Raw genomic sequence first — 26,317 nt, forward strand, 5'->3', positions numbered from 1 at the left:
ACATATACTTATCACTTGTCACTTCTTATAATTTGTGTTTTTATGGTATCAGTTAATACAGTCTGCTGTCACTTCCCTTCTGATATTAGTTGGCCTTTTTTTCATTCTTACTTGATTTTGTTAAAAGTCTGTCAATTTTGTTGATCTTTCCTGAAAACCAACTCTTCCTGTTCTTGTTGATAATTTCCTTTTTTTTTTTTTTTAAGTATTTATTTATTTATTCATGATAGAGAGGGAGAGATTGAGAGAGAGAGAGATGCAGAGACACAGGCAGAGGGAGAAGCATGCTCCATTCCATTCAGGGAGCCGGACGTGGGACTTGATCTGGGTCCAGGGCCTCACCCTGGGCTGAAGGTGACACCAAACCACTGAGCCACACAGGCTGCCCGATATTTTCCTATTTTTGCTGTTTCCTCTTCTGTCCTTTTCTGTTAATCTTTAAATTTCCTCCCTTTTGCAAAGTTTGGACTCACGGTACTTTCCTGATTTTTTTTGAGATATAACAAAGTGACTTGTACTATATCATGACAGTACTACAGCTATCTATTAGGCTATGTGGTCAGTACATTCTGTGTAAGTTTATGTGTCCATTTTTGAACAAAGTCCTGATGATTCCTTCTGAGCCATCTTGCTGATTTTCTATGACTGGTTTTTAGGTTATCTATTAGTGGTTGTCAGCATATTCATCTGAGAGTAGTGCGTGGAATAATTTTACATTTTTCTTTCTTGATTTCTTTCAGCCGTATCTTCTCGTGACACCCAGAGCTTGCTGTCAAAACCAAGCATCGAAGCTTCTTTCCAAAGAGTGTCAATGGGTAGATTAAAAAATAATACCATTGAGAATTTACACTTCATGACAGACTGGGACAATGATGGAGAGAGTCAAGGGCATCAAAGGCATCATGAAGGACACAACCAAACTGAGACTTCTGCCCATAATAAGAATCTCCCTGCCCAAAATGGTGAAGGATATAGAACATTATCTGTAACCTCCCTTTTTAAGTCTGCTATTTCCACAAAGCAGTGTGTTTCTGAAAACAAAAACTCAAATCAAATGTTCAAACTTACATATTTAGGGAACGACAATAGTTTGGAAAATCTGGGAAGTTACCTAGTCCATGCTGAAAATAATTATTTGAACCCTTGTGAAAAAAGAATTGGATTGACTATTCAGTCAAATATTTCTACAAATCAGAGATTTAAAAATGAAGAACAAAGTGCTAAACAGGATCCATTTGAGAGGTGTTTCACTAAGGAGTCGACCCTACAAAATTACCAGAGCCTTTTCAATGGAGACAGAGTTGCTCAATGCAGTGAATCTGAGAAAACATTTAACCAGGGCTCCAATGTTAGTCCATGTGTGAGGACTCAGCTTCTAGGGAACCATCATGAGGGTAGTAAATGTGGGGAAGTCTTTTATCAAAACTCTAACCTTAGTACACAAAGTAGTATGAATACAGGAGAGAATCCTCATAATGAATGTGTGAGTGCTCTTAGCCAGTCCTCCAATGTTGATGATCAACAGAGAATTTATGTGGGAAAAAAACCATTCAGGTGTAATCAACCTGGGAACATGTTTTGTCAAGCATCAAGGCTAAATATACATAAGACAGGCCATAGTGGAGAGAAAAGTGACATTTGTAAGGAATGTGGCAAAGATTTTGACTTGGACTCAGGACTACCTCAACGTCACGGTACACGTACTGGAGAGAAACCGTACAAATGTGAAGAATGTGGTAAAACCTTTAAAGTCTGCTTAACCCTAAATAGACATAGGCGCATCCATACTGGAGACAAACTTTACAAATGTGAAGAATGTGGCAAGGCCTTTACACAGCACTCAACCCTTACTCAACATCACACAATTCATACTGGTGAGAAACCTCACAAATGTGAGGAATGTGGCAAGACCTTTACAAGGCGTTCATATCTTACTCAACATCACAGAATTCACACTGGAGAGAAACCTTACAAATGTAAAGAATGTGGCAGGGCCTTTAACACTCGTTCAGTTCTTATTCTACATCATAGAATTCATACTGGAGAGAAACCTTACAAATGTAAAACATGTAGCAAAGCCTTTAACCAGCGCTCACTCCTTTCTAAACATTTGAGAATTCATATTACAGGAGAACGTTACAAATGTAAAGAATGTGGCACGGCCTTTACACAGCACTGGAGCCTTATTCAACATCACAGAATGCATACTGGCGGAAAACCTCACAAATGTGCGGAATGTGGCAAGACCTTTACTAGGCATTCATATCTTACTCAACATCACAGAATTCACACTGGAGAGAAACCTTACAAATGTAAAGAATGTGGCAATGCCTTTTACACTCATTCATGTCTTATTCAACATCACAGAATTCATACTGGAGAGAAACCTTACAAATGTAAGGAATGTGGCAAGGCGTTTCACCATCATTCAAGCCTTACTAAACATCACAGAATTCATTCTGAAGAGAAACCTTACAAATGTAAGGAATGTGGCAGGGCCTTTACACAGTACTCGACCCTTACTCAACATCACAGAATTCATACTGGCGAGAAACCTTACAAATGTGAGGAATGTGGCAAGACCTTTAATAGGCCTTCATATCTTACTCAACATCACAGAATTCACACTGGAGAGAAGCCTTACAAATGTAAGGAATGTACCAAGTCCTTTCACCATCATTCAAGCCTTACTAAACATAACAGAATTCATACTGAAGAGAAACCTTACAAATGTGAAGAATGTGGCAGGGCCTTTACACAGTACTCGACTCTTACTCAACATCACAGAATTCATACTGGCGAGAAACCTCACAAATGTGGGGAATGTGGCAAGACCTTTACTAGGCATTCACATCTTACTCAACATCACAGAATTCATACTGGCGAGAAACCTCACAAATGTGAGGAATGTGGCAAAACCTTTGCTAGGCATTCACATCTTACTCAACATCACAGAATTCATACTGGTGAGAAACCTCACAAATGTGGGGAATGTGGCAAGACCTTTACTAGGCATTCATATCTTACTCAACATCACAGAATTCATACTGGCGAGAAACCTCACAAATGTGGGGAATGTGGCAAAACCTTTACTAGGCATTCATATCTTACCCAACATCATAGAATTCATACTAAAGAGAAACCTTACAAATGTAAAGAATGTGGGAAGGTCTTTAGCCACCACTCAAGCCTTAGTCATCATCACAGAATTCATACTGGAGAGAAACTGTAAATGTAAAAAATGTGGCAAGGCCTTTAACCAGCACTCAAGTCTTACTTAACATCATAGAATTCATACTGGAGAGAAACCTTACTAATAAAAAGAATGTGGTCAAGCCTTTACCCAGCACTAACACCTTACTAGTCATCACAGAATTCACACTAGAGAAAAACCTTAACAAATGTAAAGAATGTGGTGAGGCCATTTAATCACTGTTCAACTTTTACTCATTATCAAAGAAGTCCTACTAGAGCAAGGCTGTAAGATTTTTGGATTGTGAGAGACTTTTTTTTAAGTTCTTTTAAGCTACAAGAAACTTAGCGGAAAATTATCAATATTCTTTTCTTTTAGAGTAGTTTATCCTAACTGTAAGACAGATTGCCCTGTATCTAAAACTGTATACAACGAAATTATAAAATATTCCTTGATTTTACAATGATTAATGAAAAACCTAAAAATTCTCCAATCCAACTGTGGAGGCCGAGAAAATTAAGGCCATTCCACCTTAAGTCCAACGTTAGCACAACTACAGCCATCTCAGGCCCCTGTGAATAAGAGCTGAATTTTACCTTATTTCAGTTACAGTTAAAAACAGCTTACAGCTTAACGCCCTAGAAAGTCCCATATCAGAATGAGAACAGAGCTTAATGCCTTTGAAAGCCACATATCAGAATGTAAACAGAACTTGAGAAATTCCTGCACCCCTTCTGGATGTCGCCTAGACCACTCCATAATACTAAGCTGGAACCCACCTCAGGGTCCAAGTCCCAGTGCCGCTGTCGAGTACACTTGACCCAAGCTCAACCTTCTAAATAAACCTGCATGTGTTTGGTTAAGTGTCGGCTCCTTGGTGGTTTCTCGGATACGTAATCTTGGGGACAATATTAACAAGGTATGCACTGATTTTTATGTTCTTTTATTGTTGTCAAACTGAGAGCAAAATAACTCATGGAATATAACAATAAGAGCTGAATAATCACAGAATTAATGGAAAAGAATAGTTTCACAGAACCACTTCTTCCCCTCATCCTATCACCTCTTGATGTTGATCAAACTGTACCATTGGCCATTTCTTTTTGTTTCTTTTTTTTAAAGCAAATGATTGTGCAGAGACACAGTTATCTTATGTCCAATAGAGGAATGGGGAAGGAAAAAATGAAAGAACAGAGGAAACCCCTTCTTGGTCCGGAGGAGCAGAGTTGTAAAGTAACAGGTTCCCTTTCTACTAGACACCTCTCTCGTGCTGGAACCCATCAGTTGTATCTTTCTCCTCCGTTTTGGAGCTGTGCAGGTGTGTCTTTTTCCTTTATTGGATGCACATCAAATCTTGTGACCTATTGCATTGACAAACCTTACTGTTCACAATAGTTTTTCATTAGTTTATTACATGCGGTATACGCTTCTTCATCTTTAACTGGACTACAAAGCAAACCTGCCCCATCACCTTCAAATTAATATGATCATTGTTCTCAGTCTTGATTCCTTCTTTGGGTTTTTCTTTGGCCATTGAGAGTGCCAGAATCTCCTCGGCTGCCTCTTCACAGAAGTACCAGGTCCCCAACGACAGCACACAAGTAGCAGCAGGACTGTCAGAAGAAGCAACTATGAGAGGATTTGTAAGTACTGCTCAACTCTTATCCACATTAGTTAATTCATAAGAGAGAGTAATGAAATACGTGTAAAGAATGTGGCAAGGCCTTTCAACAACGGAAAACTGTGATTCCTCATCAGAAAATGTATAGCGGAGAGGATTTTACAAATACCACAGATTTGGCAAGCACACTAACCAGTACTCAAGCCTTAAAATCTGAGGAAAATCATTACAACATCATTACATCTAGATAAACTTATAGATAGAACTCTGGACTTACTCAACGTCATAGCTATCATACAGGATAGAAACCATAAAGTGTAAAAGTTGCAGTTCCTTTAACTGGAATTCAGTCCTGAATCAATATCCCGAAATGCGTACTAGATTCAAAGCCTACAAAGAGATGAATGAGGAAAGACCTAGTTTTTATATATAGACTTTAGAAAACATCAGAGATTACAGAAAGGAAAGTAAGTTGAAAGACATAAATATTTAGAAATGTACTTATTGCACATCAAATGTCAATAAATGTCACAAATCAATAGAAAGCAGTATATAAGTTACCCTTTTTAGACAGTACTCTACATCAAATACTTACAAGGAATAGTACAAAGTTAAACGTGAGGATAATGTATTATGCTTCAAAAGATACAAGGGATGGATTTTTGCAAAGGTATAATTTCGATGTGCTTGTTTTACACTGACCCTGTGTGAGATTGGTGACTAGTACATATTAATGCATTTTGTACTTTAGAAAATTCATGGATGCCTAGTTGGTATATGAAATTATATGGCTGACTTGCTGCATCAAAGATGAGATGCCCTTCTTCCTTAGGTGGGTCTCATGCAGACCTATTTCCCATTGAAGATGAACAACATGATTTAGAATATATGAAGAAGATCTAAATGCAGATGCTGTTCATGGTTATAACATTAATGTAAGTTACCATGAAATAAGTTTTCAGAATATCATTCTCCATTAAAACTAAAAAACTTTGTGGATAGTTTAAATAAAATGGTTTGCTAGTTGGTCTTTAAGGACAAAGAGGTGGCAGTCCTATAAAATACTGACGAATCTTGATAATAGCAATGGTTATAAGTTGAATTCTCAACATCAGGTGGTGTGGTTCCAATGAGGAAATCAGCACAGATACCACAAAGGGAGTAGAGAAGGCTTCCGTACGATGGCATACAAATGGAAATTCATATTTCTTAAGAGTTCTCTCAAGCCTGAAAAAGTTTTATATGGAAATTAAGCGGTTAAGAAGTTAAAATCAACTGTTAAAAGAGGTCTTTCTTTAAGCCTCTTGGTAACCAGAGGTTAAAAACCTGTAGTCAATACATAATAGATAGGGAGAAAATAATGGAAGTATACACCCACAGAAAATCACCAAATCACAAAGATAAATAGCAAATGAAGAAGAGAGCAAATATTTCTAAAACAGACAGGAAACGAAAGAATGACAACAGTAACTCCATACTTTAATCTCTACTTACTTTAAATATAAAGGGACTAAATTCTGCAATTAAAAGTTATACCTGAATGGAAAGAAATAGAAGACCCAAGTATATTTTCCTTCAGCCTTAAGAACACAGAAAGTGCAAGTGTGAAAAAAGATATACCATGCAAATAATAACCAGATGAAATGAGGATGGGTATGCTTACATCGATCAAAGTAGACTTTAAGTCAAAGACTAGTAAGACACTGCACGGGTCATTATAAAATAAAGGGGTTACATTGTGCAGTGTTTTTTTTTAATTTTTTAAAAATTTTATTTATGATAGTCACAGAGAGAGAGAGAGGCAGAGACACAGGCAGAGGGAGAAGTAGGCTCCATGCACGGAGCCCGACGTGGGATTCAATCCCGGGTCTCCAGGATCGCGCCCTGGGCCAAAGGCAGGCGCTAAACCACCACACCACCCAGGGATAACCTGTGCAGTGTTTTTAATTATGGTGCATTTGGGAAAAAAAGATTTCCCCTATTCTAGTTTTGGTAGGACTCAAACAGTGTGTTTATAACTCATGTAATGCCCCTATGAAAAACAATGTACTTTCCCATGAATTTTGGTGGTGTTTTTCCAGGTACATCAATTATAGCTTATGTAATGTTTATGAACATCTATATCTCCTGTGTCCCCTAAGTGCTAGTCAATATTCAAAAACCTACTCCTGTGCTTCAAGGTTGGGAAAAAGAGAACACTAAATGACAATTGGAGAAGGAGTTACTGCTTCCAGATTTTGATGTGTGTGGAAAAATATTGTTGCAATGATAATCTTGGTAATTACTGAAAGAAGTAGCCAATGATTCATTGAAACCAACTAGTATGAGCTAATCAATCTTTTCCCTACAGTAGTCAGTTTTCTAATCTCTGGCTATTATACATTGCAGATTTTTTCACATATAATTTAATTTACATTGTTCTGTGCTATTTAAAGTCTCCAAATAACTTACTTGTCCTTTCAGGTAGGTTATCATAATACCCCTTTGTAAGATTCCTGATATTATTCCTGGGCAGCTATTCTTTATATACAATGCAAATGACAGGCTTTGTATGGGTCACCTTTACAGTGCTTCTGATTGTGGCTTTAGTTCAACTTGGATTCTTTCTGAAATGTATGTCTTCACTTAAGGAAACCTTACATTATGCTTTGATTTTTAGACTAACTACATTACATGTGACTAAAGGTTTTATACACTATATGTGCATTTATTGAATATAAAACATTTACTCATTTATTGTTGGCAAAAGCTGGCTAAGCACATGTACCTATGAGTTTGTATTAAAGCTGTAGGTTTGTGTATTTATTTAGTGTCTGTATTAAGAGGACATTTACTTCTGATTATTGCTTTTTTGCTCCTTGAGCTACATAATAGTTTTGTGTGTACATTGTGGTGTCAATTTGGTCAAAGTTTGGATTCATAGGAGTCACCTACTTTTAAAAACGAATTTTATTTGATACGTAGTAATCTTTCACAGTTTTTCAAATCAATATACCCTACTTTCCCTGAATAAAATAAAATGAAGGAGTTATTTCGACAAAAGGATGTAATCTTTAGAATACTTATGTACTCAACATAAAAGTACCCAAATATATAAGCAACAATGAACAGACAAGAACAGAAAAAGAGACAGCAGTACAATAGCAGGGTACTTCAATTGTGCACCTTCAATATGGGACAAAATAATCAATAAGGAAGTACCAGACTTCAATGATATTTAGCAGATTGACTTACAACGTTCCACCAACAGCAAAAAACACATTTTTCTCACATGCACAAGGAACATTCTCCAATATAGATTTTATATTGGGCCACAAAACAAGTCTTAATAAATTTGATTGAAATCGTATCAGGCATCTTTTCCTACAATAGTGCCATGAAAGGAAGTCAGGTACAAGTACAAAACTAGAAAACTATAAACATGTGAAAAATAGAGACCATGCAGTAGCATTACTCCTAATAGCCAGGACCTGGAAATAACTTGTGTCTCTTGTCAGATGAGTAGATAATCTGGTGTATATATTTAATATATGTTGGCTATAATTAACAATATATAATAGTTAAATTGTACACTTTTAAACTTATATAATGTCATGTCAATAGTCAGTGTAGAAAATTGGAAAAAGTAAGCAGATTACTAATTAGATATGAGGAAATGAATATGAGAGTGGTGACAGCTAAAGAGTATGACGTTTCTTATGAGGTAATGAGATGTTCTAGGATTGACAATGGTTTGCTTATACCTACATGTGACTTGGTTAAAAAGCTATCAAGTGTACACATTAGGTTGATAAATTATGTGGCATGTAAGTTTTTTTGGTTTTTATCTTTAAAGATTTATTTATTTATTTTTGATAGACAGAGAGAGAGAGAGAGGCAGAGACACAGGCAGAGGGAGAAGCAGGCTCCATGCCGGGAGCCCGACGTGGGAGTCGCTCCCGGGACTCCAGGATCGTGCCCTGGGTCAAACGCAGGCGCTAAACCTTGAGTCACTCAGGGATCCCCTGTGGCATGTAAGTTATACCAAATATAGCTGTTTAAAAGGAACCTCAAGTACGAAATTCTTACAAAAGATCTCGTATTAATGGCAAATATGAAAAACTGCATACATTCAGGTATTAATTAAACACACACATATGTGCATACACGCACACAGAAGATTTCACCTGGAATTTGGCATTTGACTTCTCTTTTAATTTTTGTGATAATACAGAAAAACAATTTTTCAAAGAAGTGCATCAGAAGGAAGTTCTGTCAAATTAGACATAACATATAGTGGGACACCTGGGTGGTTGAGTGGTTGAGTGTCTGCCTTCGGCTACCTTGTGATCTGCAGTCCCAGGACAAAGTTCACGCCTGACTCCCCTTGAGGAGCCTGCTTTTCCCCCTGCTTGTGTCTCTCCATCTCTCTGTGTGTCTCTCATGAATAAATAAAGAAAATATTTTAAAAAATAAATAAACGAAGATAAAACATAGTAATTAACATCAATTAAGTTCAGCAGGTTGATTTTGTTTTTTTGTTTTTTTGGGTTTTTTTTTTTTTTTTTTATGATAGTCACACAGAGAGAGAGAGAGAGAGAGAGGCAGAGACATAGGCAGAGGGAGAAGCAGGCTCCATTCACCGGGAGCCCAACGTGGGATTCGATCCAGGTCTCCAGGATTGTGCCCTGGGCCAAAGGCAGGCGCTAAACCGCTGTGCCACCCAGGGATCCCAGCAGGTTGATTTTGAGTGGAAAAAATGTATGGACACTACAATCTATGGTAGGATTCTCCATGGAATCAATGGAATGGATATGCACACATCTGTGCATATTTTTAATCTATATTTGTATAGAACCAGAGATAAGATATAGGCTCACTACATATAGAAATAGATATGTATCTATCTATATGTCTCTACGTAGATAGAGAGCCGGATAAATTTCCTGTAATGAATTGGCTAATATGATTGTGAGAGCTGGCAAGTCTCAAAGGAGTCTGCAAAGAAGGCCAGTAGGCTAGAGATCCAAAGCAGTGCGGATGGTGAAGCTTGAGAATCTGAAGACAGTCATAGATGAGTAGGAAAAAGCACCCCTGAAATATATAGGTAATCGCTTCTTTGCTTTTTGGCTAATATCAAGTGTGAAATATACAGGTAATTATTATGTTCTCTAGAATGGACTGTCTAGTAAATGGTATGGTCTTTTGGGGTAAAACTTTAATATAAGCTAAATGGAAAAATGCAAATAGCTTCAAAAAAGAGTTACACAAAATCTTTTAAGTTAGAATATGTGACTACATGTATGAGAATATACAGCATTTTCAAGCATGCACTAGTACAGAAGATAGAAAATAAGAATTATGGTAGGATGTTTAACAATGTTGCTTCATAATGTCATCAAGGACCATATTCACAATATATGCCACTGAAAGAGTAATGAGCAGTGCCACTTTAGGTTGAGGTACATGGCATGAAGACAAGTAGTGATATGGGGAGGAGGGCGCGGTAAGAATGAGCGCACAGGGATAAATGAAATGCAGAGAATCTGGGAGCTTGGGGTAACAAGCCACAGGGGAAGAGAAGATAGGACCCATGTTAGTTTCTTAGGGCTGCTGTAACAAATTATTACAACTGGATGCTAAAGAACCCAAAAAATTATTGTGTCACACTTCTGGAGGCACTTAGACATCTGAAGCCAAGCTGTTGGCAGGGTCACCTTATGTCTCAAGAATTGAGTCTTGCTTTCTAACTTTGGGGGACTATAGCTATCCTTGATCTTCTTTGGCTTAGTAGACACATCACTGTCCCTTCACACAGCACCGTATGTGTCAACTTCCCTCTTGGGACGCCTGGGTGGCTGAGTGGTTGAGCCCCTGCCTTCAGCCCAGGGAGTGATCCTGGAGTCCCAGGATTGAGTCCCACATCAGGCTCCCTACAGGGAGCCTGCTTCTCTCTGCCTGTGTCTCTGTCTCTGTCTCTGTCTCTCTCTCCCTCTCTCTCTGTGTATGTGTGTGTGTGTCTCATGAATACATAAATGAAACTTTTTAAAAATAATAATAAACAAACTTCCCTCTTCTCAATAGGACAAGAGGAATTGAATTGGGGTTTACCTGAATCCAGTATGACATATACACTTAATTACATCTGCAAAGATCCTATTGCCCAAAATAGGTTACAGTTACAGGCACTGAGGATTAGGACTTGAACATCATTGAGACACGTTCTGTAACTTGGAACATGGCTAAAAGCAGTAGGTTGTTAAATGTCACTGAGGGGTTAAAGTGCACTACAGATTTTAAGGTTTGGTGGGTATGCAGGAACTTTAGGGTATGAGGCCTATGTGTGTTAAGGGAATGAGAGGGTAAAGGAAATCATGAGAAAGAAGAGGATAGTAGATGACAAATTAATGGGCAAAGGGAGTTCAAAGGCAAGGTTGGGTAAAAGACATATGCAAACTTTATTGCCTGTGATGGATCAAAGAACATATGGGTGGAAGGGGGAAGGTTACTTGTGAATGCAGTCCTGGGAGTGTTCAGTGTTGCAACAAGAGATGAAGGAGGGGGAGAACAGATGATACCTGGGGAACAGAGTGTATGTGGGTGGAGGGGAATCATCAGAGCTGGGAGAAGAGTGGGCATCAGTAGGCCAAAGGGTCCATGAGAAAAGTCAGGGAGTGTAGGGTTGTGGGTAATGAGTGTAGGGTCATGAGGAAACTAAGGACTGTTAAATGATGGGTCAGATATTGATATGGACATTAGAGACATGATAAATTGGCTAAAATCATTGGAATTGGGTGGGGAAGAGACAAATGGAATTGGAGGAGGAGGAAAGAATACATGGAAGTTCTTGGGAGAATGGAAGGAAGAGAGCTCTAGAATCAGGCAAGAAGGGTTTATTGGTATAGAGGTCTGAAACACACTTCATGGACTTAGAAGAGCAATGAAGACTAGGAGAGTCCTTTGCAGAGAGAGTTTTCACGGAAATGTAAAGGTCACAGAGGTGAAGACCTTAAGGTCACAATGGGGGATAAAGAGGAAGGCAGGGAGGGTTGGAGCTGGGGGTGGTAGAAATTGTAGGGGTACATTTGGAGGTCACTAATTCATTCTCCTACTCATTAATTGTCTTATTTGTACTTGGTTCAAAACTGTCAAGTTTGTAATTCCAGCCATGGGGCAATAACCTTACTTATATAAAATGCCTAGTAGTTCCTTCAGTTGAATTGGCAGTAAAGGACCACGGATAAAATTTTGAGTAAACAGGGAGACTCAACATCCTCTGTCTCCCTTGAAGATACCACGCACAAGTTGTGACCATGGAGGAGATCATGTGGAAACCTTGATTTTAAGCTTCTAGCGCCCTAAACAGAAAGCCCAGTTAAGCTCAATGAAATTCAGGCTTTAAAAACAGAATTTTGTTTTTAGGACCTCCTAAATACTTGCAATTGGTTAAGATAGCGATAGCAAACATACGTAGGCATATCATCAATTGTATAATGAGAAATATCTAAATAAAGTTTAAAAATGCCCATGAATTACCCCCAGTTAGTAATAGTTTGACATTCAGACATACAGGTTGTGAGGTTGGGGGAGGGCTTCTGTTCTGCAATTTCAGAGTATAAAACACATAGACACTAAAATATTTTGTACTGGGTTTAACATAAATACGTAATGATTGGTTTACATAAATATTGTCCTATCACACTCATTGTCAGTGACATTGCATTCCTTAACCAATGCTGCATGAAACTGGCATTTTCACATCAGTAGAAGTGGATGGGAGCCCGCCACCTTCCATTCCTGGGATATCCACTAATAGTCCATACCTTTAATTTAACCAAATAGACCCATGTTTAGTGGCTCTACACTAGAGAATGCAGGCACAGGGTGCCTGTGCACCTGAGCACCCTACCCCCACCGTCTTATGTCAACCCCAACAACTCCTGGTGAGTTCCCAGCAAAGAGTCTACTATTTACTTTTCTCTGTCCTGAGTTTCCTCTGTTGTGGATTCCCAATAAAGAACGCCAATCACCACCCTGAGGAACCACATTCTTTCTTTGCATTTTGGAGTTCACAGAAGGGAGTCTAGTCAATGTGCTGATGTCTGAGCAAGTCTCTGTGTGGAAAACAATGTGTATAGGTTACTGCCATGTTGATTGAGCATGAATTTTGTTCACAAGGAAGTTACGGTGTTCACAAGGAAGTTAGAGTGCACCATGTTGGCAACTTCACATATACGATGCGATTTTGTCCCCGTTACACCATCCAAGCTGGGCAGTATGTGTCTTTTTTTTTTTTCTTCTTAATGATTTATTTGTTTATTCATTGACACACACAGAGAGAGAGGCAGAGACACAGGGAGAGGGAGAAGCAGGCTCCATGCTGGGAGCCCGATGTGGGACTTGATCCCGGGTCTCCAGGATCACACCGCAGGCTGCAGGCGGCGCCAAACCGCTGTGCCACCAGGGCTGCCCTAACCGTTCCGCCACCAGGGCTCCCCTAGGTGTCCTATAACAAGGATGAAGATGTAGATACTGGGCCCCACCTATGTGCCTCATCTTCTGTTTCCCTATTAAGAAAAAATGGTTTGTAGATATAGGTGTGAAATAAGGATAAATGGAAACTAGAGAAAGCGTAGATTAGTTCAGAGAAAAAAAAAAGATTAGTTCAGAGAGCTCTCACTGTTGTGTTTGTATTTTCTTAACAGAATAGAAAAATGACTCTGTAAGTATATGCCGGTTTACCTATAGTCCACTCTCGTTAGCAATATATATTCATTTTAATTCTTCCACATTGGTGTTACCTTGTATTTTCCTGAAACTTAGTTATTATAGCAAATAGGAAGTGTCATCTCCCTGTAGTTTCTCTGCTTTCCAGGAGGAGTGGTTCAAGAGAATGTGATATAGCTATATCCCTCTCTATCTACTATAATATAATATTGTTTACGATATAGAAATATATCAGAATCTATTACATGTCATACGTACTATATAACGTCTATAATATCTATGTCTATCTATCTATAGATATCCGTATCCAAAATTCAGCCTTTAAAAAAACGACAAGCTTCCATTTGGGACAAAGTAGGTGAGCCTTGAGGATGTTAGGCAATAACAATAAGCCACACAAAATGGCAAATACTGTATTATCTCAATAATACCTGGAATCTGCGTTGAACTCATAAGAATAGAGTACAATTGGGATGCCCATGTGGCTCAGCAGTTGAGTGTCTGCCTTTGCTCAGGATGTGATCCTGGGGTCCAGGATCAAGTCCCAGATTGGGCTCCTTCCAAGGAGCCTGCTTCTGCCTATGTCTCTGCCTCTCTGTCTCTCATGAATAAATAAAATCTGTTTTTTAAAGGATAGAATACAATTGTGATGGTCAGGAGATGACTGAGGACAAAATAGGGGATGTTGGTCAAATGGTACAAAATTTCAGGTATACAGGATGTACAGATTCTGGAAATCTGGAGACTACACATAATTCTATGCCTCTTATATTTCGAACTTGCTGAAAGAGTATACATTAGGAGTTCTCAACACAAATTTCCTAAAAATATCTAATAAATATCCTAAGTATAGGAGGTCAGAAGTATATTAATTAGCTGCATTGTTTTTTAATCAGGTCATAATGTATAGATATTTATGTTTTGTAAGTTGAGCAACTACTGAATCTCCAGGAATGGAAAATAGGAATGCAGATGAAAGGGTCATGAAGCACAGGATGTAATGTTAAACACAGAAATGAAGGGCAGCCCGGGTGGCTCAGTGGTTTAGCACCGGCTTCGGCCTGTGGTGTGATCCTGGAGACCTGGGATTGAGTCCCACTTCAGGTTCCCTGCATGGAGCCTGCTTCTCCCTCTGCCTGTGTCTCTGCCTCTGTGTGTGTGTGTCTCTAGTGAATAAATAAATAAAATCTTTCAAACAAAAAGAGAAACTAGAAAAGAAGTCTCTATCCCAAACCATAGAGAAAATATTTCAAAATCTCCCAAGGTGTGTCAGGTTCCACTTGAAAATTATGACCAGGGGATCCCTGGGTGGCTTGGCCATTAGTGGCTGCCTTTGGCCCAGGGTAGGATCCTGGAGTCCTGGGATCAAAGAAATCAAAGGGATCCAATTCCACATCAGGCTCCCTGCATGGAGCCTGCTTCTCCCTCTGCCTGTGTCTCTGCCTCTCTCTTTCTCTCTCTCTGTCCATGTGTGTCTAAGGATTAAATATATAATTTTTTAGAAACAAAAAATAAAGTATTACCAACAGGTAGCTACACTCCTATGACTGAGAAAAACCTATACTTGCCCTGGTTCTATTGCAGTACAGGAAAAGAAAAGATGACATAAAAGATGTAGAATCCTGCAAGTTTGCAGTGAAAATCTGGACCAGATTAATCTCTTAAAAGTGCTATAGGCTTAGTACATTCTGTTCTGAATTTGATACTTACTGGGATTTTTTTTTTCATTACATAGTTTATCATCTTATGACATCTTTAATGTTTTAATGGTGTATAAACCTGTTTTTTTCTAATATGTATATATATTATTTAAAGATTTTTATTTATTCATGAGAGAGACACACAGACACACACACAGAGGCAGAAACACAGGCAGAGGGAGAAGCAGGCTTCATAAAGGGAGCCCGATGTGGGACTTGATCCCGGGTCTCCAGGATCAGGCCCTGGGCTGAAGGGGGCGCTACACTGCTGAGCCACCCGTGCTGCCCCCAAAATATATATTGAAAATAAAGATCTTTCCCTCTTCATTTCTAGGGTTTCTATGTAGTAAGCACTCTCTGATGTTGAGGAAGTGTCAATTTCAGGGTGAAGACGTTACCACATTCTTTACGTTTGTTCCAGGTGTCTCCAGGCTGTATTCTCTAATTTATACTGGTGGTGGCTCTAGTTAATGATTTGGCTATATTCTCTACATTTGTAGGGCTTCTCCCCTGCATGTATTGTCCTCCATCGAGGGAGACTTGAAATCCAGTCAAACATTTTGCCACAGTTTTTTACATTTTTAGGATTTCTCCCAGTATGAATGTACAAGTGTTCAAGTGTTTGCTTAGGTTGTAGTTCTGTTTAAAGGCTTTGCTTATATTCTCTGCATTTGTGGGGTTTCTCCCCAGGTATTTATACTGTGATATCAAGGAAAGTCTGAGCAATAATTAAAGGCTTCAAGAAACTCCTTACATTGTAAGTTTACTTCCCAGTTTGTATTCTCTGATGCCAAGAAAGGTTTGAGTGCTTATTAAAGGTTTTGCCGTATTATTTACCTTTTTGAGGTTTCTCCCCAGTAGGAGTTCTCAGTTGTCAGTTAGGCTAAACCCCGGATAGAGACTTTGCACATTTCTTTCATCTATAAGGTTTTCTCCACTATACTCTTTTGGATGTCAAAATATTTGAATACAGGTTAAGGGCCTTGCCACATTCCTTATATATGTAAAGTTTCTTCACAGTATAAAAACTTTTTGTTGAGTGAGTTATGAAGACTGTTTAAAAACTTTGCCACATTTGCTACATTTAAAGTCTTCTCTCTGGGAGAGAATCAATGATATTTAGTAAAGTTTGAGCTTTGATAGAAGACTTCCCCACATTTATTTATTTTATACTGGTTCTGTAGAAACTGAATTCTCTGGTATTTATTAGGATTTGACCCATGGTTAATATTTTCCCCAGATTCATTGCATTGCTAAATGCCATCCCCATGGCAAATACCTTGGTAATTGTTGAAGTTAGAGTCCTCACTAAAGATCTTCCTAAGTTCACAATGCATGATCACTGGCTCCAAATTACCTAGTATGTGATACTACTGAATAGGGATGGGTGGATCAAGACCTTACCATAAATATCAAAGTTAGAGACTTTGGAACAAAGAGGAATTATTTGTGGGTGAAATGATAATTAATAAACCCTCAAAACAGGACTTCTCAAATTGATAATTAGAAATTTTCTCTTCAGGGACGCCTGGGTGGCTCAGCGGTGGAGCACCTGCCTTCCACCCAGGGCATGATCCTAGACTCCCATGATCAAGTTCCACATCAGGCTTCCTGCATGGAGCCTGCTCCTTCCCTCCCTATGTCTCTGCCTCTGTCTTTGTTATGAATAAATAAATGAAATCTTTTTAAATTATTTATTTTTTTTTTCCTGAGAGACAGAGAATGAGAGAGAGAGGCAGAGACACAGGCAGAGGGAGAAGCAGGCTACAAGCAGGTAGCCTGACATTGGAATTGATCCTGGGACTCCAGGATCACACCCTGGGCTGAAGGGAGGCACTAAACCACTGAGCCACTGAGGGATCCCCAAGATCCCCAAGATAAAAAGAAGATATTTTATCTCCATTTGTAAATCTCCAGTAATCAGAAATATTTGAATAATTAATCCAATTCTATTTTTGAAATGGTTTAAACGATTATTTTCATGTTGGTGACTTCTTGGAAAAGAAGCTAAGTATTTCTGCAAACACCAGAGAGACTGCAGGGCTAAAATCAAACATCAGGGAGAGAAATGTATCGTATTCTATATAAGAACCAACAAACATTTCCTTAACTGGGAAATTATAAAATCTCAGAATTTATATGCCCTCAGAATATGTTGAATAGGATTCAGAATTTACTAGCACAACTGACTTTGTCTTCTTCTATACAAAGCAAATTCAGAAAGCCTGGGACCTGGGGCTGGTTTTTATATTCCCAAATATGGGTGGCTCAGTTGGTTGGGCAACCCACTCCTGGTTTCACTCTGGTCATGATCTGGGGCTCATGGGACTCAGCCCCACGTCAGGCTCCATGCTCAGTGAGGAGTCTGCTTGAGATTCTCTCCCTCTCTCTTTGCCCCTACCCCTGCCTCTATCCCTTCTTCTCTCTCTCTGTCTCTCTCTCTCTCTCCCTCTCCCCCTCTCTTTGGGTGGCTCAGTTGGTTAAGTGTTGGATTCTGATTTTGGCTCAAGTCATAATCTGAGGTGTGTGAGATCAAGCCCCACATCAGGCTCTGTGCTCAGCAGGGAGTCTGCTTTCTCCCTTGCCTTTATCCTTCTCCCCATGTTCCCTCTCTCTCAAGTAAATCAATGGGTTTTAAAATAAATACAGAAATACGTACAAAATATTTTTAATAAAATAAATAAATCTTAAAAAAATAAATTCTGAAAACACAGTGCAACACCCTAAAAGCATACAAACAGAAAAACATGTTCCAGTTGAAGGAACAAGATAAAACTCCAAAACTGACCATAAATGTATATATAACTAGTCATCACCTGACAAAGAATTCAAAATAAACATCATGACAATGCTCATAAAGGAAAAAGAGAATACCAATAGTTTTCCTGATATCCTATAGTTACCTACGCATGACCTAAATAAAAATTCAAACTGACAGTAAATATGCAAATAGTAAAACAAAAATTGGGAGCAAAAGTGTCCAGTAAGTGTATTTTAAAAACCTGCAAGAGGGATCCCAGGGTGGCGCAGCGGTTTGGCGCCTGCCTTTGGCCCAGGGCGCGATCCTGAAGACCCGGGATCGAATCCCACATCGGGCTCCCAGTGCATGGAGCCTGCTTCTCCCTCTGCCTGTGTCTCTGCCTCTCTCTCTTTCTCTCTCTGTGACTATCATAACTAAATAAAAATTAAAAAAAATAAAATAAAAAAAATAATAAAATAAATAAATAAATAAATAAAAACCTGCAAGAGATGGGTGCCTGGCTGGCTCAGTCAGTAGAGCCTGTGACTCTTGATGTGATATACTCATATATTCTTTACCTTTGAGGCAACAAGATGGCATCTGATCCATAGAACCACTATCAATACTGTGTGTTTCTCCAATATAAATTGTAAACTGAAGGTGTCAACAGGATATATCCATGTTTAAGGACTGAATTCATATCATACTACATAAGTTGTGTATATTTGTTACCTGGAATGTTGTGTGGGTTAGAAATGCACCTTCATATTCTAATGTGAATTAGAATTTCAGAACAGTGATTTGGAGTTCTTGTTAAAATGCAGGCTCCAATTCAGGAGTTAGGATGGGCACTGAGTCTACATTTCTAACAAGGAATTAGCCTATACATAAAGGAATACACTTTTAAATGACAAAAAGAGGTAGAATTCCAAGGAAAGATTTATCCCAGAACATGAAATGAATGGGTTTTATTACAATTATAGGTTTTACAGGTTAAAGTGAGAAAGGCAACAACAATACTTTCTGAGCACTACTAATTACTAGATTCTAGAAGTTTCCATAGATCAACACACACACACACACACACACACACACAGTCTAGGAGATCAAACATATTTGTCCTCTTTTGTAAAAAAAAAAAAAGGTTTTTATGTATTTATTTGATACACACAGAGAGCACAGCAAGGGGAGCAGCAGGCAGAGGGAGAGGGAGAAGCAGGCTCCGCACTGAGCACGAAGCTTGATGCGGAGCTTGATCTCAGGACCCTGAGATCATGACCTGAGCCCAAGTTAGATGCTTAACCGACTGAGCCACCCAACTACCTCTCTTCCTCTTTTGAGACTATTTCGTCACACATTCAGTAAATGTAAAAAAACAGATTTTTACCTAGGATCTCTGACGTAGAATTTATCTACCAGAGATCCAATCAAGATAGAGACTGCTGTAAAATTATGTTCATGACAGTTTTCAAACCTGAGAACAGTGATGAAAACAAGAAGATATCCACAGAAAACTGATCTACCTTTTAATTTTATGCACACACATAAACTTTTATTTATTTATTTTAAGATTTTATTTATTTATTTTGGAAGTAGAAAGCACAGGGGGAGGAGCAGAGGGAGAGGGACATGCAGACTCCATGAGCACAGAGCCCAATATGAGGCTCTATCCCATACCCCTGAGATCACAATCTGAGCTGAAATCAAAAGTTGGATGCTTAACCAACTGAGCCACCAGGTGCCGCACACAGTTAACTTTTCAAAATAGTACACACATTAAAATTGATAGAGTAGACTATTGTCTTGATGACTTAAGACCTATTCTCAATGGCACAAAATTTATAAATCTATTTGTGGCTGATTATGTCTCTGTCATTTATTCACACTCTGAACATATATTCAGAATGCTATAAAGAAAACAGCTAATATTTCTGAGTCTTTTATTTCGTTGAATTTTTTTTGTTTCTATCATCATTTGTGTTATATCTTAGGATTCTTTTCAAAGATTGATTGATTGATTGATGATTGATTCCTGAGAGGCACAGAGAGAGAGAGACAGGCTGAGACACAGAAAGAGGGGGACGCAGGCTCCATTCAGGGAGCCCGATGTGGGACTCGATGCCAGGTCTCCAGGTTCACACCCTAGGCCAAAGGCAGGTGCTAAGCTGCTCAGCCACCCGGGCTGCCCATATCTTAGGATTTTAAGACACTCCAGCATGTTAACTCTGTGATTCATGTTTTCTTTTTCTAAAAATACAAAAAAGTAAAGTATGTGTCTCTAACATGAGTGTGAAATACAAAGAAAACTTAGAAGTTGGGGACCTCACTGAGAACGGCCACTCCCTAAAGTGAGTATCTCAACTACATAGAAGAGAGCACCTTCATTTTCCAGTGGAAACTACATGCAAAGAGAAACTCAAAAGAAATGTTTTCAGTTTGAGTGTGAAGGCTTCTGCACATCTTTCTGTAAATCCAACCAATCCTTATGAATGACTAAGAGACATAGTCATATTATAGTGGAGGAATGTGGCAGAGTGCTCCAAGCCAAGTCAAAAAAGTTAATATCACCTGTAATAAAGCAAATATGTATCAGAGGCACACTGGAGGATACATTATCATGCCTATGTTCTTGTGGGCACCCCAAAGGAAATCAGAATAGGAACCTAAGTAAAAGAAAACAGTGGATTCATACAAACTTCAAGTCCTAGGGTGCCTGGGTAGCTTAGTAGGTTAAGCATCTAACTCTAGGTTTCCGCTCAGGTCATGTTTTCAGGGGTTGTGGTATCAAGCCCTGCACTGGGCTCTGCATTCAGCACGGAGTCTGCTTGAGATTCTCTCTCTCCCTCTGTCTGCCTCTCCCCTCACTCCAGGGCACATGCAGGCCTTTTCTCTCTCTCTCTCTCTCTCTCTCAAATAAAAAAATAAATAAATAAATCTTTTAAAAAAATTCAAACCCCAAATAGCTCCCATATTCCCCTAATCTTTAGCGTTTCTATTTTTCTTTCTTTCTTTCTTTCTTTCTTTCTTTCTTTCTTTCTTTCTTTCTTTCTTTCTTTTTTTTTTTAGTAGGTAGAACTTTTTTTTTTCATTCTGGAGAGCAAGGCTCTGTTTCTTTATCACAACTTTGGAGTCATTCTGGGCTACATAGCCAACTTGTTTGTTTCTGCATTTTTATTTTTTTTTTTATTTAAAGATTTTATGTATTCATGAGAGACAGACAGAGAGAGAGGCGGAGACACAGGCAGAGGGAGAAGCAGGCTCCATGCAGGGAGCCTGACGTGGGACTCAATCCCGGGTCTCCAGGATCACACCCTGGGCTGAAGGCGGCACTAAACCGTTGAGCCACCTGGGATGCCTATTTCTGCATTTTTTTTTTTTTAAAGATTTATTTCTTTGAGAGAGAGAGCATGAGAAGGGGGCAGTGGGAGGGACAATCCCATGTGCACTCCTTGGTCAATGCAGAGCCCGACACAGGGCTTGATCTCATGACCATGAATCACACCTGAGCCAAAACCAAGAGTTGGATGATTAATTGACTGCGTCACCCAGGTGCCCCTATTTCTGCATTTTCCTAATCCTGGTCTCCAGAGAGCTGATAAAACATACATATGGAAACTAAATATGATCTGTTGTCCTTGACTGGTATCCCAGAACCTGAGCTGATCCACAGTAGGAATCCTGGGTTCAGCACATTCTCCTGCATTACTGTCGTAAAGAGAACTTTTTTTAAAGTTCCAAGACAGGGATCCCTGGGTGGCTCAGCAGTTTAGAACCTGCCTTCGGCCCAGGGCGTGATCCTGGGAGTCCTGGGATCAAACCCCACATCGGGCTCCCTGCATGGAGCCTGTTTCTCCTTCTTCCTGTGTCTCTGCCTCTCTCTCCCTCTCTCTGTGTGTCTCTCATGAATAAATAAAATCTTTAAATAAATAAATAAATAAATAAATAAATAAATAAATAAATACTTATAAATAAAATTCCAGGACAGGCGGCACCTGAGTGGCTCAGTGGCTGAGGGTCTGCCTTTGGCTCAGGTCTTGATCACGAGATCCTGGGATCGAGTCCCAATCAGGCTCCCTGTATGGCGTCTGCTTCTCCCTCTGCCTGTGTCTCTGCCTCTCTCTCTCTCTCTGTGGGTCTCTCATGAATAAATAAATAAAATCTTTAAAAAAAGAAGATATTCAAAAGTAGCGGCACCTGGGTGGCCCAAGTGGTTCAGCATCTGACTCTGGCTCAGGTCATGATCTCACAGTCCTGGGATCGAGCCCCCATAGGGCTCCCTGCTTGGTGAAAAGTCTGCTTCTCCTCCCTCCACCCCTCTGACTCCTCCCCACACTCTCTCTTCCTCAAATAAAATCTTAAAAAAAAAAAAAAAAGATTTTCAAAAGCAGGTGAAAAGACACATGAGACAGTAAAATCAGAAGTAGATAAATAAACCTTTGCAATTTTTAAATGCCTGGAATTTCAGGAGGAAAAGATGACAGAGCCTCTAACCAGGGATCAAGGTTTACCTGAGAACCAGCCATTTCATTCTCTTCTTCCTTGTGCTCTAGCTTTCCTTCTCAGGAGATATTTGACTTCCAGTGATGTCACAGCCACATCATAAGCATTTGATTTTTAAATTTTATTTATTTATTCATTTAGAACCTAGTGCAAGCAGAGGGAGGGAGAGAAGGAGAAGGAGAGAGAGAATCGAAGGCAGACTCTGCCTTCAGCATGGAGCCTAATTTGGGCTATCTATCCCATAACCCTGGGATCATAACCGGAGCCAAAACCAAGAGTCAGACACTTAAGTGACCTAGCCCCCCATGCACCCCAAGCATTTGCCTTTAAAGCAGAATCTCTTCACCTAGTACCTACTCGTGTATAGACAGGACATTAAAATACATTAAAAGGCCCTACTCCCTACTCTTCTGTGTGTTGGAGCTTTTCAAAGACCCTGAGCTCCTACTTGGAGACCGACCCTCCAGTTTCTCCATCCCTATTATCAAGGCGCCTCCCCTCCCACACACATCACACATTCTACTGCAGTATAGGAACTCTGTGCTGCATGGACTGACCCTTCCAGACTTATGTAGAGGAGACACTGTTAACTCCCCTTGGACCTAAGCCAGCACCCAACTCTAATAAGTTACTGAAGAGCCCTCATGCTTCACCCTGGCCTCACTTAAAATCACCTGGAGCACTTAATTAAAGAACACTGTTGTTCCCACCAAGACTCTTTGACAGAATCTGTGGGGGAGAGCAGCAGTGATGATCATACCTGAAACTCCACGTGCTCTTCTAATGGAAAACCTGGGCCCAGAACCGCTTAACTAAGGCTTCTCTAGCTCTAATGTGAATGAAAAGTTTACATGTTCTCTCATCCTCCCTAAGACATTGTGGTGCTGTGGGTTTGGACTGGAGCCCATGAATTGGCATCATAAAAGTGCTGTGCTAGTCCTGATGTTGCACCACATAAATCCAGAATCAGTAGTACTAAGTTAGAGAAAACAGACACAGCACACCTGAGCCACATATACCCACCATCTTGTCGTAACACAAGTGGCCTTGGTTTCCAGTGAAGACCAGGAATCACAGTCCTGAAGCATTACATTCTTTGCTGAGACTTTGAAGTTTACAGAACGCTTGAGAAGGCTCTGAGTCTTGTTATTCAAACCCAAGTTCAGCTGCTCCATAGTTAAAAGCCAACACTTGAGAGACTGGTGTTGGTATTGGTGACCTTAAAAATAGACACTGCCACTTATTTTACAACCAAAAGATGAGTTTATTCAAAAGCAAAGGAAAATATCCTGAGCTGGGACAAAAAGCAGCTGCAAAATCATAGACATGCCTATAAGAAAAAGAAGAGGCACAAAATTTTTAAAGATTTATTTATTTATTTGAGATAGAGTAAGAGACAGAGGGAGAGGAAGAAGCAGACTCCCTGCCAAGCAGGGAACCCAGTCCCTGGACTCTGAGGTCATGACCAGAGCCAAAGGCAGACTACTCAACCTACGGAGCCATCCAGGCACGGTGAGGTACAATGTTTTAAAAATAAAATAATAGAAAGAGTATGTAGGGAAGGTTGTGATGAACTTAAAGTCCTTTGAAGTAACCTGGGAATTTACAATGTGATTGCTTCTCATTGCTGGATCTCTTGCCCAGGATGATGAGAAAAGGGGCTCTTTTGGGCTGGGGTCGAAGAGCAATATCCAGGTCCAAGGTTTAGCCCGTGTAAACCCAAATCTATGTCTTTTTTTCTCAACTTTTTATTTTAAGTAAACTCTACACCCGACATGGAGCTCAAACTTACACCCGCAAGATCAAGAGTCACATTCTCCACTGACTGATCCAGTCAGGAGTTTCAAGTCCATCTCTTACTGATGAGTCTACAATTAACTTCAAGTGAGAGGATGTCAGAGCTCATGCTGCCAAAACCTCCCAGCTCCATTTTAATGAGGTTTCTCATTACCAAGTTTGACATTTCCCTTTTTTTTTTTTAAGATTTTATTTATTTATTCATGACAGAGAGAGAGAACTAGAGACAGAGACAGACAGAGACCCAGGCAGATGGAGAAGCAGGCCCCATGCAGGGAGCCCGATGCGGGACTCGATCCCAGGACTCCAGGATCACACCCTGGACTGAAGGCAGGTGCTAAACTGCTGAGCCACACAGGGATCCCCCCAACATTCCCTTTTTAATCAGGATCTTTCCTTGAAAGCATCACTGATGCTTTCAGTCAGGTTATCTTTAGTGGTTTTGTCTCTCAGTGCCAGGAGGGACCTTTCCTGGTTGTCATGTCTCATGTCAGAGGGAAAGTACATAGGAGTTGGAAAGAACATAAGGCACATTCTTCGTATCTGATTTTGTATCTTCTCATGATTGTGAGTGTTGAGCCAGCATCCCCTCATTGGACAAATATTTTCTGCGAAAGATTGATAGACAACAAGTACAGATCAAAAGTAAATGACAATTCAACTGTGTATTTGTTCTAAACCAGGCCCCTGGCTCTGATAGTAGCCAACTGAAAATATTTGTTGGTACTTATCTGGACTTCGGAAAGAATTGTTTCTCTCCCTGCCACCTGGAAGTCACCTCTTACAACGGCTGTGAGGCAAACTGGTGTAATACTATATGAGGGCACTGAATGACATAACATAGCATATTTGTGAACATAAAACCATGTATAAACACGAACCATGAATAAATGAACTCTTTGGTAGGAATAGCAAAACTTCAAAGATAATTTAAAAGAGTAGTGTTATCTCAGAAAAGCTGTTTAGAACCACATGTGTTATCCCTGATACTCTTAAAAGTTTTGAATTCAGAAACCATGCACTTGGATTAAAATCCAGAGTTGGTGGGACACCTGAGTGGCTCAGTGATTGAGCGTCTGCCTTTGGCTCAGGTCGTGATCCCGGGGTGCTGGGATCGATCCCACATCTGTGAGGAGCCTGCTTCTGCCTCTACCTACGTCTCTGCCTCTCTCTGTGTGTCTTTCTTGAATTAATAAATGCAATCTTTAAAGAGATAAAAATTAATCAAATCAAATCAAATCCAGAGTTGAGGGCTTTCTGGGTGGCTCAGAGGTTGAGCATCTGCTTTAGGCCCAGGCCTGATCCCGGGATCCTGGGATTGAATCCCACATCTAGCTCCCCTTGGGGAACCCGCTTCTCCTTCTGCCTCTCTCTCCCTCTGTGTCTCACATGAATAAATAAAATCTTTAACAACAACAGCAAAATCCAGCGTTGGTTAGTAGCTCATTAAGAGAGAAACTTTGCGAAATCTGCACCTTCTTAACCTTCAGAAATGTGCACTGAATCATAATGAGGCTTTTTCCAAAAAGGTCATAAATAAAAGAGGTTTCCGCCTCCTACAAGACATTGGGAAGTATATGTCAAGGGCACTTTCTTTCCACAATAGAGTTAGAAGAAGCCCCAGTGAGAAAATGATGTGCCTGTCCATCCAGGGAAATCTGTGTCTCCAGATACTGTCTGCTTCAATTCAGGGAAACCTTTACCCTCAGATCCCCAGATGGTGTGCAGGTCCAGTCAGGGTTTGGTTCTTCCCTTCTTCCTCTCTTTCTTCCTCTTCTTCAGATTTTATGTATAAATTTGCAACAGAGAAAGAGAGAACATGAGCAGGGGGAGAAGCAGATGGAGAGGGAGAAGCAGACTCCCCACTGAGCAGGGAGCAGGTTGAGGGTCTTGATCCTAGGACCCTGGGATCAGGACGTGAGCCTGAAGGCAGACACGTAGCCATCTGAGCCACCAAGGCACCCTGGTGCTTTCTCATCCAAGTACTAACCAGGCCCGACCCTGCTTAGCTTCCGAGATCAGACGAGATCGGGCACGTTCAGGGTGGTATGGCCGTAGAC

General features: G+C 39.9%; 1 protein-coding gene and 1 pseudogene across 1 annotated transcript in view; one reads left to right on the forward strand and one right to left on the reverse strand.

Annotated features, from left to right (window-relative positions):
- The window catches only part of LOC119870913 (zinc finger protein 678-like), a 30,401-nt gene extending 21,716 nt beyond the window's left edge, over positions 1 to 8,685 (forward strand). The window contains exon 4 of the mRNA XM_038527901.1: positions 741 to 8,685. Within this exon, the coding sequence (XP_038383829.1) occupies positions 741 to 3,232 (2,492 nt within the window). The 3' untranslated portion in view covers positions 3,233 to 8,685. The remainder of the gene's footprint in view (positions 1 to 740) is intronic.
- A 17,514-nt stretch (positions 8,686 to 26,199) lies between these two features.
- LOC119876021 lies at positions 26,200 to 26,317 on the reverse strand (annotated as a pseudogene).

Source organism: Canis lupus, chromosome 1 (assembly GCF_011100685.1).
Source record: "Canis lupus familiaris isolate Mischka breed German Shepherd chromosome 1, alternate assembly UU_Cfam_GSD_1.0, whole genome shotgun sequence".
NCBI lineage: Eukaryota > Metazoa > Chordata > Mammalia > Carnivora > Canidae > Canis > Canis lupus.